Raw genomic sequence first — 21,188 nt, 5'->3', positions numbered from 1 at the left:
TACATGTAAACTAAAGCTACTGCACATTACATTCTGAACTTCTGCACCATTTTAAGGTGGAACAGGAAAATTCGAACAAGCAGCCGGCAAGAAAGAAGCTGACTTCAGCTTCATGGAGAGTTGAAAGGCATGATATGAGCAGGTTTCTCTATTTCCGCCTAACAGCTGAGTAACATTAACTTATTTTTGTCTCGTTTGCTAATGTTTGTGATCGCTAATCACAACTGCTGCACCAATTAAGGTGGAACAGGAACATTCAAAAAAGAAGCTAAATTCAGTCTCATAGTTTGAACGCTTGTAGTATTTTTTTTTTATAATCTTTTGAGTTTCGATAACTTTTTGAGTTTTAGATACTTTATCAAAATATCCTACCTAGAGACTGTATTTACGAGTATACTTGTAATTATGCACTACGGTAGAACATTTTGATAAGGTAGCACAGCTCGTCAGAGCACCGGCACAGCCCGACTTACTTTCACATAGCTTAGTGACGTGTTTGTTTACATGTGACATGATATGCTTCAACTAAATGAAGTGTCCCAGTTCTCCAGTAAATATGCTGAAAAATCATCTCTGTTATTTCTGGTCCTGCAAAATGGCTATTCATAGATTCTCTTCAAGAAAAAGAACTGTAGCTCCTTTTTCACCCAAAGGTGAATGTTTAAACTAGAACAATAAAATAAAAAGACTGGATGCTGATTGTACAGCAAAAGATGGGCAGCATTGTGCCTGCATAGTAGGTGTAGTAGGTAAAGAAAGTGACCAATGATTGTACATAAAGATTGTGGATCACATCTATATCCACTGGTTGGCAGCCTGAGCCTGGCTTACACTCTTAGTTCTTGGCTTGGTTTTATGGTTTTAGAGAACTGAAGGACTTTTTACATGATGAGGAGGCTCTTTACATTTTAAAGTGGTTCTTATAGGGCATCACTCCAAAGAACCCTTTTGTGTTTGTGAGTTGTGAGCCTGGGTTTAAAATTGCTCACTAGAGTGACCACAAAATAGCCTCTCATTTCTCTTTCACTTTTATTTTACATATTTCTCTTTATGTACAGCACTTTGGTCAACTGTAGTTGTTTTAAATATTTACTTACAATTGATGTGTATATTTATTTATTTATACAATTTAAACACAACCTCTGCAGTAAACTATTTGATTTTTTTTCCTGCAAATGTTCATTCACTGTTAATAAACTAACGGGAAAGGTGGAATCCTATGAATCCTTCAGACAAACCCACTACTTAGAAGGGTCGCCACACATTTTAGGTGATGTAAGTTGTACCTTTTCTCCCTCACATCCCTCCTGCTATTCTCTGTGTTCCTGTCATGCAGATAAACTATTTCAATTTCTTTTGATTTGAGCTACAGCAGGACTGAACTATGTAATATTCAAATCATGCTAAAGTTTTGTATTTCTCAAATGTGCAACTTTATATTGTAGTCTTATTAGTAATGTTAATAAGTAATACTGCATTAATGATCAAATGATCATGGTAGGTTTATACCTCCTCCTGTTACGTTCTCCTGTGATGTGGTTTAAGAGTGATTTGAAATTGCTATGATCTGAATCTTATTTAATATGCCTAAATGTTTGAGCAGTCTACAAGCCCTTTTCCAAAAAAAGTTGGGAAGTTATGCAAAATGTAAATAAAATCGAAATGCAATGATGTGGAAATCATTTAAACCCTATATTTTATTGAAAATACTACAAAGACAACATATCAAATGTTGAAACTGACAAATTTTATTGTTTTTTGAAAAATATATGAAAAATATATATTTTGAATTTGATGCTGACAACATGTTGGAAAAAGTTGGGACAGTGGCAACAAAAGGCTGCTAAAGTTGTGTGATGCTAAAAAAAACCTGGTGGTTGATTGGCAACAGGTCAGTAACATGATTGGGTATAAAAGAGCATCTCAAAGAGGCTGAGTCTTTCAGAAGTAAAGATGAGGAGGGGTTCATCACTCAGTGAAAGACTGCATGATCAAATAGTGCAACAATTAAAGAATAATGTTTTTCAACATAAAATAGCAAAGAACTTTTGCTTTTCATCATCTGCGATACATAATAACATTGAAAGATTCATAGAATCTGGAGAAATCTCTGTATGCAAGGGACAAGGCAAAAACCAGTATTTGCTGGCTGTGATCTTTGGGCCCTCAGGCGGCACTGCATTAAAAACAGACATGATTCTATCATGGAAATCACTGCATGGGCTCAGAAACACTTCTGAAAACCACTGTCTGTGAAAACAGTTCGTCTCTGCATCCACAAATGCAAGTTAAAACTTTAAAATACAAAGAAGAAAGCATATATGAACAGGATACAGAAACGCTGCCACCTTCTCTGGGCCCAAAACTGAGCTCAGTAAAAACAGACTGAGGTGAAGTGTCCTGTGGTCTGACAAATCAAAATTTGAAATTCTTTTTGGAAATCATGGATGCTGTGTCCTCCAGGCTAAAGACAATTTAGCTTGTTAGCAGTGCACAGTTCAAAAGCCAGTATTCATGATGGTATAGGGGTGCATTAGTGCACATGGCAAGGCACCATCAATGCTGAACGATATAAACATGTTTTAGCAACATATGCTGCCATCCAGACAATGACTTTCTCAGGGAAGGCCTTGTTTATTTCAGCAAGACGATGTCAAACCACATTCTGCATGCGTTACAACAGCATGGCTCCATATTAAAAGAGTCTGGGTGCTAAACTGGCCTGTCTGCAGTCCAGATCTGTCAGAACATTTGGCACATTATAAAATGAAAAATAAGACAAAGGAGAACCTGATCTGAAATCCTATATCAAACAAAAATGGGAAAACATTTCACTTTCAAAACTACAGCAGTGTCTCGTCAGTTCCCAAATGCTTACAGAGTGTTGTTAAAAGAAGAGGTGATGAAACACAGTGGTAAACATGCCCCCATCCCAACTTTTTTGGAACATGTTGTTGGCATCAAATTCAAAATGGGCATATATTTTTCAAAAAACAATAAAATGTCTGTTTCAACATTTGATATGTTGTCTTTGTACTATCAATGAAATATAGAGTTTAAATGATTTGCACATCATTGAATTTTGTTTTTATGTACATTTTGCACAGCGTTGCAACTTTTTTGGAAACGGGGTTATATTGTGTTTTCAAATGCAAAAGCACCACCAATGAAAAGTGGGCTTGTGCTGTTAAGCTTTCATTTCTCTGTACTTATTTACTGTTTTACACTCTTTCTATAAAAACCATAGTAACAGAAAAAAATGAAAATATTTTGTTGAAGAAAATCTAAAATAGCCTGCAAATCTTTCCTCTAAATAGTCACCCTTTGCCTTATGAACATAAGCAATGCAGTTAACAAGGTCCAAGAAACTGTACCCAGCGTTTTGACTGATACTTTGCATTTCAAGTCTGGAAAATCTTGTTTGTCCAGTTGCGTCAGGACACTGCATTTTTAGATCATCTGATATCACTTGTGAATAGTCCAACAGAAACAGTCACCACAGCACCACTCGCACACCCTTCAGAAGTGTCTTATCCTAGAAGATATTCTTCAAGAATACAACAGGGAAAATGTCACAAGTACAAGAAGCTAGCAGTAATGGTGAGTTTTGATTATTTTTTAATTTAATATCAGATATCTAATTGAAAATAGCCATTTGCTGTACTCTGCATACATAGTCACGGTCAGACAAATTATTCGGACTCTGCACATTTTTAAATGTACATTTGTCAACATTTGTCTGTCATTTATTCTGTTTTAGTTTGTTTAAATTATGTTCTTCAGAGGCATTACTGTCCTTTGAAAAATGAACAGTAGTTGTCAGTTTATTAGGTCCACCTACTTTGTATGTAAACTTATTTAGACATTTTTTCAGAAACACCTACATTAAGGTGCACTTTTTAGAGTGATATATTTATTACCTTTTGCTGGACGGTTTAACAACACTGCTTTCAGTTTCACAAATAATATCTGGTTTCACCACATAAAACTGTACACAACCAAAAATATTTTCACCCATAATGGCGTCTCATTTCTTATCTCTTGCAGTCACAGGTACAGAGCTGAGGGCAGTAATTCTGGGATGGCACAAAGCTGGAAAGACTTCGGTGATCAACACCATATTAGGACCAGGTGTGGCTGTGTCAGTTAGTGGTCAATGTCTGAAGAAAGAGGGATATGTTAATGGAAGGAAAATCACGCTGGTTGACACGCCTGGCTGGTGGAAAGACTGCAGTATAAGAGATTCACCAGAGCTTTGCAAACAAGCAGTAATGCGTAGTGTATCTCTGTGCCCTCCAGGGCCTCACGCCTTTCTCCTGGTCATACAGGCAGATTTGTTATTCAAGGAAAAGTTCATGGAACCACTAGTGCAGCACATGGAGCTTTTGAGTGAGAGAGTCTGGGCGCATACCATAGTGCTCTTCACAGGGGGCGATTCACTGACAAACATGAGCATTGAGCAGCGCATACAAACAGGAGGGGAACCCCTCCAGAAGCTTTTGGAGAAATGTGGAAACAGATATCATGTTTTTGATAATTTCAACACAAGCAACAGAACTCAAGTCTCAACACTATTTGAGAAAATAGATAATGTTGTCAGTCAAAATTGTGGCAGAAGTTTTGAGATTGATCTGGAAGTGCTACAAGGACTTGAGAGAAGGTGGGAAGAAGTTCAGAGAAGAGCAGCTGCTAGGCAATCAAAGGTACAGGAAGAAAGGTCCTTGATTAAAGATAAAGGTAGGTTTATTTACCATCCAGATGAACCGTCAACATTTCTCTGAAAAGCTGTTTGATTTCAAATTTTGTCATCATGTCATGCACTAAATTAAGTTTTCCTTTTCCCCCTATATGAATCCATTTGAATCTAAGCTTATTTACGTCATCTTGAAGAGCTAAGAATGGTCCTCTTGGGTTGGGTGATGTCTGGGAAGAGCTCAGCAGGAAACACCATACTGAAGCAGGAAGGATTTATGACAGGGGAGCGAACAACAAAGTGTATAAGAAGGTTTGGAGATGTGGCTGGAAGAAAGATGGCTGTATTGGACACGCCTGGCTATTGGAAGTTTTTTTCATCCAAGTTCAACCCAGAGTGGGTCCAAGCTGCAGTCCTTAAAGATGTGTTAAAGTGTAAGAAATTCCCCCATGGCGTGCTCCTGGTGCTTCCTGCAGACACATCCTTTAAGGAGGAACAGAAGAAGATCATTGAAGAAAACATGGCCATCTTTGGTGAACAAATATGGAGACACACCATTGTGCTTTTCACGTGGGGTGATTTTCTTGGTGACGCACTGATCGAGCAGCACATTGAGAGTGAAGGCGAGGCCCTGCAGTGGCTGATAGACAAATGTGGAAACAGATATCATGTCTTTGACAATACAAAAAGGGGTGATGATGCTCAGGTCACTGAGCTGTTGGAGAAGATTGAAGAAATGGTGGCTGGAAACTGTTTGTTCCGTCCTGATGTTACAGAGTTAAGTGAAATGAAGGCTGAGCTACTGCTTGATACTTCTGAGGAAGTTTGGATTGAGGATTTCTTGAACTTGTTTAAGGAGGAATGGAACAGAAGAACTAAGGAGTTTAGAGAAAATCTAGAACAGTTGTGGGCGGAATCAAGAGATTCAACCATGAAAAGCTACCGAAGCAAAACACCCCCTCCTAAGTGTAAGTTAGGACTGTTAACATAGTTTTCAGTTTTGGGTTTTTGTCTATTTCAGTTAAGTGCTGAAATGGAATGTGTTTGATTTGCAGTTCATGGAGAGGATGAGTCCACTGACACCCCTGAAACATTTGGGCCTGAATGTAAGACGGACAGCGCACAGGTGTTCAACACTAAGGTGTGGTTTCAGGGCCAGCTCTAGCCATTTGGGGGGCTGAAGCATATATATATAGCATATAATATATAATATATATAAAAATATATAATATATAAAAAGCATATTATATATATATATAATCTTAATCCTTTAATGACAGAAGAGGGTGTGGGCATCAAGCAACAATCAGATTACACCTACAAAAATCCAAGCCAAATTCTTAGCGCTCCTGAGGTAGCTAAAAAAAATTCTTCTTAGCATATCTGATCTTCAACATTTTTTACAGGATACCTTGTGACCAGATCTTTATGAACAATGTGATCTTTGTTCATGAACTGGGTATTGGAGATCATTTCACTCATGTAATGTCTACCCCTCTCCTCATTCCTGCCCAAACACAGCAGCATCTTCTATCACTTGTGGAGAGAGAGTGGAGCAGACAAGAGGCAATCGTGATGGAAAAAGTGTGTACAACTCTTCTCCATGCCAACCTAGCTGACGGTAAGTTATGTTTGAATGCATGTAATAAATACATTTCAAAGAATGCTATAAGCAGATACAGGTGCAAGTGAATCTGCCATTTCTACAGACGGGTTTTCTGAGATGGGAGAAAAAGAGATCAGTGCGTCGGTGGCCAAAGTGGAACGGTGGCTTTCAGGCTGTGAACATGAGAAACACATGCAGTGATGATGAGGACCTGGAGGAAACAAAGCTCTCTCCTAAATGGCAAACCAGCACATGCTATAAAACTGTCTCTGGCAGTCAATGCTGCCAATATGACAAGAAGGAGGACAGTAAAAAATACAACTGAAATATAAAAGGCAACTTTGCAACTGCTTCTGTCTAGTTTCCTGCTCTAGATAATCTCTAGTCTCTTGCATTACTCAGTAGTTGTCCTCTGACAGCTCTTAAGGTGTCTAATATATATGTTTACACTACATTGCCTAAAGTATGTGGACATCTGAACATCATACATTGAGGGAAATCAAGTATTCAGACACTTTTGTGTCATTGAATACACATCCATTGCATGCTTCCACCATTGCACTTCACTGTGCGTGTTCTTTGGATTATACACAACAGCCTTCTTTCTCCAAACAGGAATAGCAGAATTATTGCCAAAGACTTCAATTTTTTTATCTGGCCAGAGCACATTGGGCCTCATTCTCCAATATCTTCCTAAGTTTTTCCTTAAATCTGTTCTAAAAATAAAATATAAATGAAAACGCCTGACTTACTTTGCTCTGCTTTAAGCTTTAGCTCAACTATAGCCACTTTTCTCGCATCTCTGGCAGGAAACTTCCCCGAAAAAGCAGAATAGTTTCTTATAAAATGTCTCTCAACTGTCAATTTTTTATGAGGCCAGCTTTTCATTCACCAGCTACTTTTTCGAATTTTCCTGTTCCACCTTAAATGGCACCAGAATATAACTCCTGCACTATTTAAGATGGAATGGGAAAATTCGAACAAGAAGCTGGCGAACGAGAATCTGACTTCAGATTCATGACGTTTTAGTGTTTGAGAGTTTCTCTGTGAATGTATCAGGAAACCAGCTGAGTGCTTATAAACGCAAATAGTCTCTAAATTATTGATGTACGTCTTAAATCTTTCTCTCTGCCTTTTTGTTAACTACTAGCTAGGCAAGATTGTTGTCTGCATTGCTATAGAGACCAGCAGTCTGTGCGCCAACCCTCAGGGTTAAAGGGTGAATGAGCAGTTATAGGCTACATTAACTCCAGCGTTTAAGACCATTTATTGTTAAAACTATTAGAATGATCAGCAGAGCTTTATTTTCCTGCAAAGGAGGATTATTTTACTGTTACCTAAAAATGTAATTCTGTGGTGGGGGAGCAACAGGGCAGTAAAAGAGCCGCATGCTGATGACCCCTGGCCTAAATGCTTGTGTTCAAATTTTAGATGAGTATCTCTGTGCTTCTTTATAGCAGAGGAGGTTTGGGTGAGGTAACTGTTGTCTTTTCGAGTGACTGCTAGGTTCTTTTTTACATTAATCTATCATTATCATTAGTCTGAGTGCATGTTGTGAAATCCTGCATGGCGCACCTGTCTGGGGAAGATTAGTTCCATGAACTTTCCACTTGTCAAACTGTACTTTAAAAACAATAATCATATTATTATATGATATTATATAAACTCCAGAAGCACCGCTGTGTCTGATCCACTCGTACCAGTGCAACACACTCTAACACACCGCCACCAGCTCAGTGTCACTGCAGTGCTGAGAATGACCCGCTACCCAAATAATGCCTGCTCTGAGGTGGTTCTGACCATTGAAGAACAGGGTGAAAGGGGGCTAACAAAGTATGCAGAGAAACAGATGGACCACAGTCTGTACTTGTAGAACTACAAAGTGCTTCTACATGGTCAATGGAGCTGTTAAAATGGACAAAGAGTGTAGAAACAAAGAGGTGGTTTTAATGAAGTGTCCAGTTGGTGTATATATACATATCGTTGCTGTATCTCCAAAATGGTAACTTTTCAGGAGAAGGAAAAAACATTCTAAACTTTCAATGGAAGTAAATATAAAAATTGTTTTTACTTTTGTACTATTTCTATTGATCCATCCATCATTCACACAGTGTGAAGTCTGGCTGGTCTTTTCATGTTATGTGAACTAATGAAAAACAAAAAAATATGATAAAGTTTTGTTCTGACAGCGGTATTTTGGAACTTCTAGTATATTCCACATATATTGTATACACACATACCATGTTAGTACTATTCAGTATTCACTATTCATGTTGTTAGTTGACTTAATAACTTAAATCTCCCTTCTTTTATTGTCATTTAACAGTAATACTTCAACAAAATGTTACTTAATGTTCTGTCTAATAGAGATTATTCATAATGCTCCACCTGGACCAGCGGTGCTCAGTCCTGTTCCTGGACATTAGCACCATGCAGAGTTTAGCTCCAACTCTAACCTAACACACCTGATCCAGGTAGTGAAGGCCTTCAGGAACATATGTACATTAGAGCCAGAGATGTTGGATCTGAACTCTCCAGGGTGGTAGATCCAGGATTGAGCAACCCTGACCTATACCATACTATACCAACCCTTACTGCAGGAACTTCTAATGCGTGAGTTTTTAATGTCATCACTGTAGCACAACAGTTAACCTGTACATGTTTTTGCTTACTGTGCACCTGGAATAGCATGCAAAACAATCTAAAGCTTACCTGGTTTTTATCCTTAGGGCACTTTAAATGTTTAATTTCATCTTATATCACATCTTTTCATTCATGTTTTATTTGATGCATTTGTTTTAGATTGTAATTATTGTATTTCTTTTTAGGGTTTTATTATTTTACTAATGTGGTTGTTTTATTATTCCACTTAATCATTACCATTTCTTATTTGTGCTAAGTTTCTTACTAGGCTATATTGTAAATGAGGCCTTTACCTCATTTACCTCATTAAATAAAGGCTGAATGAATAAATGAATGAATGAATGAATGTTGCACAGCATACAGTGGCCAACTGTACATCATGGTTTGTTCCAAAAATATTGGGAGTGGACTTTACACATACAAGAAATATCAGGGCTCTCAGGCAATATATATATATATATATATATATATATATATATATATATATATATATATATATATATATATATATATATATATATATATATATAGGAACAAAACTTTTCATATAATCTACACAATCAATGGGTTTAAATGAGTTTGCAGCCTTAAGTTTTTGTAATGTGTGAAATTTGAAAGGCTAGTAGTAGTGAGAGTAGTGAGTATGTAATACAAATATTGCTACTTATCTAAATCTTACCTCATGAAAATCATCTTCATATCCACAGCATCAGTGACCCCAGTGTAACTGGACATATATTCTAAACAGGACCCTAAAGCCCCTGAATGATATGAATCATCAGCTCAGCATAAAGAGCAGCAATCTATCAGCGCCTTGGCTCAAACGCTTCTGCAATTAGAAGAGCCATATTAGATTGAGCTGGGAACATTACAAGGTCTCTCATTCTCTGTTGTATCTCTCTAAGAGTTGAATTCTTTCCACATCTCTGGCGAGGTTGGGAGGTGCCCTATGATGCTAATTACCATATTAATCACAATATTAATTGCAATACTGATTTTGCAGAAAGCGTAAGGAGCTCATTAACCAATCATAATGTTTTTAAACTGTGTGCTGTCAGCATCCTGACCAATCACAGTCCCACATTAGTGTTTCTGTAGGTGTACAATCCAGAAAAGTCATATTTTGGTCAAACTAATGCAGACCAATGTGTCAACAATATTAACAGTTTTGTTATATGTTGTAAGGTTTTACAAATACAATTCTAGATTTTTCAATAGCCCAACAGCACAAGCCTGCAGATTTATTTAATTTCAGCTACAACAAGATAGTAACGCAAGTCATGAAAGCTGCTTATTGATATCAGATAATACAGAGTAATTAGCAGAGCAGATATTTAAGAGGATGAAATCAAGATAAACTGTAAGCGCTGAATAAAAAGAGGGGGCAGAAAATGGATAATGTATTTTTTTTTATCACAGATAACTCCATTATAAACTTCATATGACCTGCTAATTTATTAAGCTAATAAAACAGTTGTGAGGATCCTGAGTATTTTGTGTGTACTGTCAGAGTTTGAGGTGTGAGCTATTTAGTACATTATTGTGTACATTTCTGCAAAAAGTCAGCAAGTTTCAGTCAGAAAACTGTAAATAAAAACATCATTGAAAGTTTGTCAATCTGTCTTGTTTATTGAGTTTGCTGTGCATAACATTTTCTGCTGTACAGTATCTGGTCCATTTAGTGAACTGCATTACTGCAGTAATTTCTTTGTGCAAAAGATCAACACAAGACTGCTGTGCCTTAACACACGTCTCGGTAAAACTGGATTTCATTTGGCTACATATTTGTTGTACATTCATAAACGGAGCTGATTTAAATTTGAAAAATAAAATAAAGTAAATGGTAAACGAGGAATGTAATCGTCACTGTACTCCATCTCACATACAACACTATTATAGCACAAGCAGAAGCATTCAGTAAGGAAAGTGCAGTTTGAATTTAGTTTTATGTACAATAACACAGCATAAACAGAAGGCACGTATGTTTCTACATACACAACTGGGTATGTGCTGTGTGGTTCGGGGGTGGCAGGGTGGAAAATCTTTATAATCGTATTGACACCTGATCATTAAAAGGTTTAAAAGTATAAAAACATATATACACATAAATATTCTGAAGCTAAAAGTTCTTAATTTACTTTATCTTTTATACACACCACCACTAAGGCTCACCTTAAACCCACAGTCTTTATATGCATGCAGTCTGACAAGCAGATGCATTACACTGTTCCATTAGAAGACATCAGTTATAACATTATTGCACTCTCTATAACACACAGCAATCAGCAGTTCAGAGGTGGCTTCGCTTTAATATAAATCCTGGGCTGCAGTTTGAATATTTACCTACTGAACACAACTGAAAGCCTGTATGGGCAACTGACTGTATACACTAAATGTTATCATTGTAAGTGGAAGCATATTAACCTTATATCTTATATGTCTCATTATAACTGTGTGGGAATATTATAAGGCTACTTAACCTTTTTCTGGACATTTTCACATACAAATACGATGTTAACGAGTTTATATTGCACTGGCAGATTATTTTACTTATCTACAGTTACTGTATAATTACTTAAAATAAGTAAAAATGTCTTCAAATAGGTTGAATAATCCTATAATATTCTCAAACGTCTCAATCTTATAATGAGAAATATTATCGCCTACATTTAAGAAGCTTTTACCTGCCAACAGTTCACTGAAGTCAGAACAGATTAGAAGCTAGATCTGCCCAGAGTGTTATAACCTCATCTCTCCTTCTTGGTAAGCTAGCAGTAGTTTCTTTGGTTTTAACTCATCAGTAACAATGGCAATATACACAAACCACAGTGGAGATCAGTTTGACTGAATTGAAGTCATTTAAAATGACTTGTAATGTTGAGAAATGATTTTAAATCAGTGAAACCATTAATTAAACGCTTCTGGAATTCAAGTTTCAAGTTTTTAAAAAAAAAAAAGAAATCAGCAGTGAACATCAAGGAGATGCTTAGTGTCAGTGTTAGAAAGGTCTCAGCTGGTGAGATGTGACTCTGGATCTACTAGGCTGTTCTCTTTCTCCTCACTGGGTTGTGCATGTGGCTGTGCTTCATCTCATAGTACTGCACCTACAGCAGGAGTTGAAAAGACAAAAAGAAAAAAGCTTAAAAATAAGCTAAAAATCACAGAATGAACACTCACTATGAACAAATAGAAGGAAATAATTAACTACATTGTTAAACAACACAAAACTGCAATGTACACTAGATGGCCAAAAGTATGTGGACACCCCTCCTTCAGTATCTCACAGTCTGACAGATGAATCTTCTGGTGGATGCCAGGAGAACACCATCTACGGCAAAGTGCCAACAGTAAAGTTTAGTAGAGGAGGGATAATGGGCTGGGGCTGTTTTTCAGGGTTTGAACTGGAACACTGACTGCAAGCCAGGACGTCTTGTCCAACATCAGTGTCTGACCTCACAAATAGTCTTTTGACAGAATGGGAACAAATACCCACAAACACACTCCAAAATCTTGTGGAAAGCCATTCCAGAAGAGTGGAAATGAGATGTCCAACAAGCTCATGAATGTAAGATGGTCAAGTGTTCACATACCTTTGGCCATATAGTGTATCTAATATCTACATTGCAGGTCTGAGTTATTAGGAAAATGATTGTCATTTATTTGCATATTTACTAAACAATGAATGTCTATATAAAATTCCTACTTTGTCAACCTGCAGTCAAAACCTTGTTCATGTCATCGTATCATATATAAATTAAAAGATATAATTATTGTTTCTTATAATGTGTCATCAAAATGCAATGACACCCCCCCATAAGGTTTTCTGATTTTTGATTATGTTGATGTGTACCAGCACGCGAGGAAAATATTAACTAATAAAATCATGTTTTACTTCCTTCTCCCACCCCCCTACCTATCATTAATAGAAAACACTCTGCTAGCCCAGAGACCCTCCATCATACTGCATTTCACAGACAACGCGCTATGATTTCTGATCCTCAATGACTTTACAGGGCTTTCTGACGCTACACAGCTTTGAGCTACTGTCATTTGCTACATTGTTTCAGGAACTAAAAGCTGCCAAATAACTGCCAAAATTCTGAAGGCTTTACCTTTTGGACATCTGAAGGCACTCTGGAGAGGAAGTCCATTACTTCGTTGTTGTCAATGGCGTATGGATTCCGGAGTTTCTTTGTGAATTTATTTATACCTAAAAGAAATGCACACAAACTCATGATCATTGCAACAATTGTCCAGCAGGTGGAGACAGTGAGCAGCTGTAAGTTACAACCATTAGTACTTTTTCGTAACCACATTTCAAATTAGAACAATGTAAATAATATAAATAGTGCATGGAATAAAAAGCACAAATTAAAAATAAGTGACTGAACACTGAAATGAGCAAACACTCCTTTATTTCTGATGTTTTACTTGTGATACACTAAAACTGTCAGAATCATCTGAGAAACTCCTGCTTCTGTGTATCTTACCCCATATCAAGATAACATAGCGCAGTGGGATGAAGTATGTGATCACTGTGATGATGATGAGAACCAGAAAGGCCAGGTTTGATAAAAATGGCACTGACCAGTTAAATGTGCTGTAAAACATATAAAAGAGTGAAAGAATTTCAGCTTTAACGCCAAAGTGCAAACACTACACTGCAGTACACTTGTTTAAAAACAACATGACATCAAAAGAAAGTATAATAATTTTGAAAAATCATTCTTGTAATCATTGTTATATACAATAGCACTTACTTTTTTATTCTTTCAGCAAAGCAGGCTATTCCCTCCAGTAGGTTCTGGACAGTGATGACAATATCCTGGACCATGTGGATTTTCTCTATCAAGCCTTTTCTCTCAGATTCCTATCCCCAAAAAAGAAGCACTTGTTTTTGTAAAACTGTGTTAAATCCAAACTAAATGTGAGAGGCAAAATAGCCTACCTTATCTTCTTCATCTTCCTCATCCCCAAGATCCATACTGTCCTGAGAAGAAAGAGTAAAACAAGTGAACATCTACTAAAATCTTTTGTCAGTCTCAAAAAAACCTAATAAAACATAGTCAACTTGGTTAAATCCTTCTTCACCTTTAAGCTCTAAAAACTATCAAAACTAGCTGCAGCTAGACTGAAGTGTCTTAACATCAAAGGTGAGACAACTGAGCTCACAGTTAACCATGCATTACCTCTACAAATCTACAAATATGACTACAAATATGACACCTGTAAACATGCTGAAAATGTTTTGGGCTGTTTTCCCAGATCCAGATTAAGCCTAAGATAAATTGGATTCTTAATCGTGAAACATCATTAACACTGCAATAGTCCAAGACTAGACTTCCATATCCACAAAAGCATTCAAGAATGTCCACTAGAGGGCGGTCTGACTTTTCAGTCAAATTATACAGCCCAAGTTTGAACACCCCTTGTCAAATGATGTTTTGTTGATTTACCAAGTGAAAATAAGTGAACACATCCTCCACAGAGAACACACTAAAATAAGGCAATTTTCTGCAAATTTTAGTGCACAATTCCTGTTGATTTGGGGGAAAAATAAATAAATAAAACATAAAATGTAATTTTTAGGCCATCATTTATGTTTTTTCCCTCCAATATGTTCAATTCACAATCACCAAAACAGCCTTCTGTCTCATAAATATAGGTGCAGTCAAGGGTTCGGTGTCTGAAAAAGATCTAGGGAAGCTCATCCATGCTTTAATCTCCAGTAGAGTGGACTACTGTAACTGGACTTCACAAAAAGACCAATAAGCAGCTGCAGCTCATTCAGAACACAGCTGCTAAACTTTTCACCAGTTTTAACTAACAGAGACTAACAGAGCGCATTACTCTAGTTCTAAAATCTTTACAATGGCTTCCAGTTAGTTACAGAATAGATTTTAAGTGATGTTACTACTCAGTCAGTCAATCACTCAGTGTTTTCGGCCCAGAATGCATCTCTGATATGTTTGAAGAATATAAAGTGAGCAGCTCTCTCAGATCCATGGACTCAGGACAGCCAGTACAAACTAAACATAGTGAAGCAGCTGTTTTAGCTGTTAAGCTGCAAACAGCTGCAACAAACTGCCAGAAGATTTCAGATGAGCCCCAAATGTGGTGATTTTTAAATCCAGATTAAAAATATTTCTCTTTTCATGATTGAGCTTTATAGCTTGCACTCCATTCTTCCTCCACTTAACTTTTAATACGCTCATTTGCATAACACTTATGTCCTGTTTTAATTCCTTTTTACGTTTTTATTCTGCTTTATGTACTTTGTAATTTCTTTTTTCTGTTTTCTTTTTAACATATTTATCTTTTGTTTTTCACTTTATTTTTCCTTCAGATGTTCCTTTTGCTCTTACTTATGCAAAACTTATTAAATTGCCTTTGTGTATGAAATGTGCTATATAAATAAACTTGCCTTGCCCTACTTTCTCCAGTAAATCTCCAAAATGGTAACTTTGCAGGAGAAGGCAGAAACATCCCTAACATGAGTTAACGTAATGAGACTTTATTTATTAGTATTAAGTACTTTTGGACTTTTTTAGTTGGCCCTTTCATTATGGAATGTGTGTAAAGGACAACTGCAATGCCAAAAACATATAGAAAAAAAATGGAACAAATGATGTTTCGACATGCCAGCAACTATTATTTTCAAAAAATAAAAGTAAAATCTAGGTTCTAAAGGAAATGGATACATTAATTCAGGTTTTTTTTAATTATCCCCCCAATTTTCTCCCCAATTTAGTCATATCTAATTCCTCCCACTAGTTTGGACTCCCCCGGTCACATGATACCACCAGCGCTAGGAGGGTGAAGGTTAGCACAGGCTTCCTCCATCCTACCCACCCACAGAGTGAGGCCAACTGTGCTTTCTTGGACTCTCGGCCACGGGTGGCTAGAGTTTTGCACTTTTCTGACTGAATATGATGAACACATGATGTGCATTAGTCATTACAGAATACTGCTGGTGATGGTAGCTGGCATTATCTATAATTACTGCAGTACAATTCACTGTATAAACATTTGATAACCCTTCAGAAGCTATCAGGAACGTGACATTTCATGTTTACATTTTCAAGTAGTGACAGGCCACTTGGTTCTTGACAGAACAGTCAAGAGTGGTCAGTGTTACATTTTCTTATAAAACATCTGATGGCTATGGGGCTAAACTGTGGTAAGGTGTTTCTCTAGCACTAACCTGATCTTGGCTGACCCTCTCGAAGGCGATCTGTAGATAGTTCCACACGAGCATGATGATCAGGAACAAAGGCAACATGTAGAATTCCCAGTACCACACTGTCAGCACGAAGATCTGCAGGAAAAGGATAAGGGCAGTCATAAAGTACAGGCCTGCGATTGGCTTTTTGTTTTTGTTTTAGCATAATGAGGGTCTTTTCCTGTTTTGACTAATCTCAGGAATAATTAGCATTTCTTCCTGTTTAAGCTGGTCTTGGTAAAGATAACCTAACCGAGGAAAACACAAAGCTAGAGCAGGATTAGCCTCTGCAAAGCACTACAAAGCAAACACAGTGATGCATTCACATTTTCCCTACTGCCTCTACCAGGGCCTGACCAACATACCAGTTGTCTGATAATACTAGCCAACCAGCGGTTTTATAAGTATCTGTTTCAGAACTTACTTACAGTTGACTGGGGCAGATCTAGCAGTACAGTACAAATCATGGCATCTTAGGACGGTGCCATGTTTAAAGTCACTGAGCTTTTCATTACTACATGCTACTTCTGTGTGGCAGTGTGGAACCTCTTGCTTTTCATATTCGCTGGCAGGTCAACAGATCAGAGAGTTACACAGACAGTGTGAGCAATGTGGCAGAGCTTTGGAGATGCGCCCTAGAAGCGGCAGTGCATTTAGGGAAAAGTACTGAATGCCACGCACCAAAATACACTAAAACACCAGTGAAAAAAAAAAAGTTGAATAAAATGTTTAAAAATGGCAAATTCTACAACCATTATCAAACGAAATACTAGATAAAGGGATGAATATTTAGGCTCCCTGGAAATGTACCACAGCTTTAAACAACAACAGGCGGAGCAGTAAGTGTTGCTGTGTCCCACCCATCCATCCATCCATCATCTAAACCGCTTATCCTTCTGGGTCGCGGTGGGGTGCTGGAGCCTATCCCAGCTGTCATTGGGCAGAAGGCAGGATACACCCTGGACGGGTCGCCAGTCCATCGCAGGGCTGTGTCCCACCCAGTGGTGAGATAAAAAAAAAAACGGTAACTTAAATCCAAAAGGTGTTTCATGGAGGCCTACAGACACACACAGCGAACTACCATATCTTCCGCCCCAGAATTCACAAACAACAAAATCTGGACAAAGACAGCTTCAGGGCCCATACCGAAATACATACATACATATATATACAACCAAACATATTCAAGCTTAATATACAGCCACAAAACTTCATCTGAAACAGGGGAGCAGCGAGAGCAACAGCAGCCAGCTGAGGAAGAGCTACGAGCTACTGCTGACCATTTGTGGTTGTTAACCACTGTATCTATTTGTTGCAGCAAGTTTACTCTGACAAAATTTATTCTAACATCTTTTATAGCTGCTCTCGACTTTGGTGGATTCAACTAATAGTCATTCTTCATCTATGAAAATCTGACTGTTGCTATGGAGGAGGAAACGACAGTTTCTGCCACTTTACATCTTTGTGGACTGTTCACTCTTCCTGCAGTTCCTGTTTGTGACTGCATATCTTCATATTTAAATACATGTCTCGGTGTTTCAAAGTATGTATTCAGGTATTTCAGGATTGAATAGCTTGCAGCCACCATATGGTTTGATGCTGAGATGGATAAAAAATGATGGCAGGCAGCGCTCCTCACTTTCGCCTTCTCGTTACTTTTGTAACACAGCACTGTTTATGTGAAGAGTTCAAAAAGAACTGCAATACAAACTTTTCTTTTTCAGTCCCTGTGTCTTACTCTGCACACTCAGAGGTAACAGGCCACTCTAGGGGGCTACCTGGGAGCAACAGGCTACATCGTGGAAGTGGCTGTTCTCAAAAATAAAGCTTATCATGACCTCAGTAGGAATAAACATGTGAATTTCTTGGGCCGTGGTGGAGCAACTTGAACCATTCTTGTGTGATTCATTTAGAGGAGGGGGCAGAATATTTGCATTGTGTAGGTGAATCATTAAATATACCTCCTTGTTTCTACACTCACTGTCCCTTTTATCAGCTCCGCTCACCATATAGGAGCACTTTGTAGGTACAGACTGTAGTCCATCTGTTTTTCTTTGTTAGGCCTCTTTTACCCTGGTCAGGACCCCTACAGGACCAGGTACTATTTGGGTGGTGGATCATTCTCAGCACTGCAGTAACACTGATGTGGTGGTGATGCGTTCGTGTGTTGTGCTGGTGTAAGTGGATCAGACACAGGAGTTTGTAAACACTACGTCCACTCACTGTCTCTATTAGACACTCATACTCTGTTGGTCCACCTTGTAGATGTAACGTCAGAGAGCTCATCTGTTGCTGCACAGTTTGTGTTGATCACCCTCTAGTCCTTCATCAGTGGTCACAGGACGCTGACCACAGGACGCTGTTGGTTGGATATTTTTGGTTGGTGGACTATTCTCAGTCCAGCAGTGACATTGAGGTGTTCCAAAACAACCGCTGGACCACATAAACAGGGTGAAAGGGGGGCTAACAGAGCATAGAGAAACAGACGGACTACAGTCTGTAAAGTACAAAGCGCTCCTATATGGTAAGTGGAGCTGATAAAAGGGACAATGAGCGTAGAAACAAGGAGGTATATTTAATGATAACACCCCAAGGCAGAGTGTTTACCTCTGAGGGTACAGAGTGAGACATGAGTCATGAGTTTTGTAATTCCTTTTGAACCATTCACAGAATGAAATTTCTTTTGGCTGGAGGGCAAAAGATAGGGAAAGCGAGGTGCGCTGCCTGCCATCATTTTTTCTGTCATATTAAATTTTACAGTGGCTGCAAGCTATTCAAACCTGACATACCTGAATGACACATCAAGACATTTATTAAAATATGAAGATATGCAAGAAGAGTTAATCATCCACAAAGATGTGAAGTGACAGTAAAGTGTCATTTCTTCCTCCGAAGCAACAGTCGGGATTTCATGAATGTGTTTTTTCTGTAAATGAAGGACTACCAGTTGAATCCAAATGGTCCACAAAGATGTAAAGTGGCAGAAACTGTCGTTACCTCCTCCATAGCAACAGTCAGATTTTCATAGATGAAGAATGACTATTAGTTGAATCCACCAAAGTCGAGAGCAGCTATAAAAGATGTTAGAATAAATTTTGTCAGAGCAAACTTGCTGCAACAAATAGATACAGTGGTTAACAACCACAAATGGTCAGCAGTAGCTCGTAGCTCTTCCTCAGCTGGCTGCTGTTGCGCTCGCTGCTCCCCTGTGTCAGATGAAGTGTTAAAGCTATAAGCTATAAATTAAGCTTGAATATGTTTGGTCGTATGTATGAATGTATGCATCTATGTATGTATGTAGGGGCCCTGGAAGCTGTTGTCCAGATTTTGTTGTTTGTGAATTCTGTCTGGGGCAGCAGATGTGGTAGATTGTTTGTTCAGTGTGTGTGTGTGTGTGTGTGTGTGTGTGTGTGTGTGTGTGTGTGTGTGTGTATGTGTAAGCCTCTCTGAAACACTTTTTTTTTTAATGTAGTTTATTGTTTTTTTGAAAGTCTCACCGCTGACTGGGACACAAAGACTAACTGCACCAAATTTTCAAAATATCCGCATAATTCAGTGGTGTAAAAACTTACTCACATTTTTTTGTTTTACAGTAGTGGAGATGTCTATTTCACTTAATTTCTAAAATCACCAGTGAACCTACATGTCTTTTTTAATGTAAAAATAAAAATAGTGTAAAATACTGGTGTAAACTGCTTTGTAAAGTAGTGGTGAATCTGAGAAAATAAGTTTTCTTTAGGGACTGCTTTGCCCTACAACACCCTGCATGTACTCCACCATGAATATATTTTAAAAATACATTTTAGACCAAAACCTTCTTAACACTATCTTAAAACTATGTCTCGGGCATCAGGCAGCTACTTTATCATCATTACTGTGAGGTTATTTGGTGTAAATATTTTCTGTGAGAGAGCTTTTAGACATCTTCAGACATCTGGTTCCTATCATCACCACTGTATTCTAAATGTATTCTGAATATGTTACTGTTTGTTTGTACTGTAATGGAATACATTTATAAATACATTTAGGACAGTGTATTCAGTGTTAAGCTGTCACTACTTGCACCACTCTGACAGCTATGCAGTACAAACGCTTTACGTATGAATGGCCAACACCTTGCAAGCTGGAGCAGATCACGCTGACGCATCATTCGTGTCATGCAGGGCTAGTATGTGTAAAACGTGCCTTAGAAATGTGACAACTGAGAGCTGCAAGTCATATTTGTCAGCAAAGCACTGTTTAGCTGAAACTACTGGAGTATAATCTAAAATATGAAAGAGAAATATACAATTATATAGCCAGATATTACTGGTTATCTGAGCTTTCAGCCCCTTAAAATCAGTATTGGCCATAAAACTTAAATACAGAACAGCAGCACTTGAGGAACAAACAACGAAACCTCCCGGTTTCCTGTGTCATGTGAACATGTAAATTCATTCATTGCTGCTTTATAATTCCTGTGAATAATTAGTAAGTGAGATCTATATTGATATCACTCATATTAAATATATTTATATTAAGTGCCCATAGCATGTTTATTCTTTCACTGGCTTCTTTATTTGTTTCAATCCTTGTGATCTGTAGTGTCAGCTTTTGAAATGTACAGCACCTGAGAGTCCTTAATCTAATCTGAATCCAGAAATAAGAACCAGATGAGAGGCAGCCTCAGTGCTAATTCTCCACAGTCTGGCTAGGAGAATTTGTGGTGGTATGGATATACACAGCTTTAAAGCCATTCACACCTGTTCTATACCTATTTTAACCTAGCTTGCTCTCCATATTAGACACAAAATAAGCCAAAATAAGGACAAGCATCATGTTAGGAAATTTGCAAATCACGCATAATGCCCACAAGATGACGAACACAAACTGCTAATATAACCTACAGGCTATCGCATAGCTTCTATACCATTTCCAACACAAACCAATTGTCAGCAGCCTGGGCGCTGTTTTGGCCTGCAAGTGATAAACTGCAAACTGCAGCACTTGTTAAAACCTAAGCATTTCTGTTACAGTTACAAATG

The 21,188-nt window shown here is 37.9% G+C and overlaps 2 protein-coding genes across 3 annotated transcripts in view; one reads left to right on the top strand and one right to left on the bottom strand.

The window, feature by feature from the left end:
• Positions 1-3,486: 3,486 nt before the first annotated feature.
• Positions 3,487-6,622, top strand: LOC118818650 (GTPase IMAP family member 8-like). The gene is made up of 6 exons (XM_036585939.1): positions 3,487-3,600; positions 4,048-4,737; positions 4,870-5,661; positions 5,749-5,834; positions 6,215-6,314; positions 6,403-6,622. Exons 1-6 carry the CDS (start codon positions 3,570-3,572, stop codon positions 6,498-6,500), a joined length of 1,797 nt encoding a protein of 598 aa, XP_036441832.1. The 5' UTR covers positions 3,487-3,569; the 3' UTR covers positions 6,501-6,622.
• Positions 6,623-10,551: 3,929 nt separating this feature from the next.
• The window catches only part of mctp2b (multiple C2 domains, transmembrane 2b), a 57,278-nt gene continuing 46,641 nt past the window's right edge, over positions 10,552-21,188 (bottom strand). For both annotated transcript variants that reach the window (XM_036586288.1, XM_036586290.1), the window contains exons 18-23: positions 16,147-16,260; positions 13,891-13,932; positions 13,703-13,812; positions 13,433-13,542; positions 13,055-13,152; positions 10,552-12,046 (exon numbers count right to left, since the gene is read on the bottom strand). In XM_036586288.1, the coding sequence (XP_036442181.1) occupies positions 11,981-12,046; positions 13,055-13,152; positions 13,433-13,542; positions 13,703-13,812; positions 13,891-13,932; positions 16,147-16,260 (540 nt within the window). In that variant the 3' untranslated portion in view covers positions 10,552-11,980. The remainder of the gene's footprint in view (positions 12,047-13,054; positions 13,153-13,432; positions 13,543-13,702; positions 13,813-13,890; positions 13,933-16,146; positions 16,261-21,188) is intronic.

The sequence above is a fragment of the Colossoma macropomum genome, unplaced genomic scaffold, assembly GCF_904425465.1.
Source record: "Colossoma macropomum unplaced genomic scaffold, Colossoma_macropomum, whole genome shotgun sequence".
Lineage (NCBI taxonomy): Eukaryota > Metazoa > Chordata > Actinopteri > Characiformes > Serrasalmidae > Colossoma > Colossoma macropomum.
The sequence above is the reverse complement of the archived record's forward strand: the minus strand, read 5'-3'. Positions and strand labels throughout refer to the sequence as shown.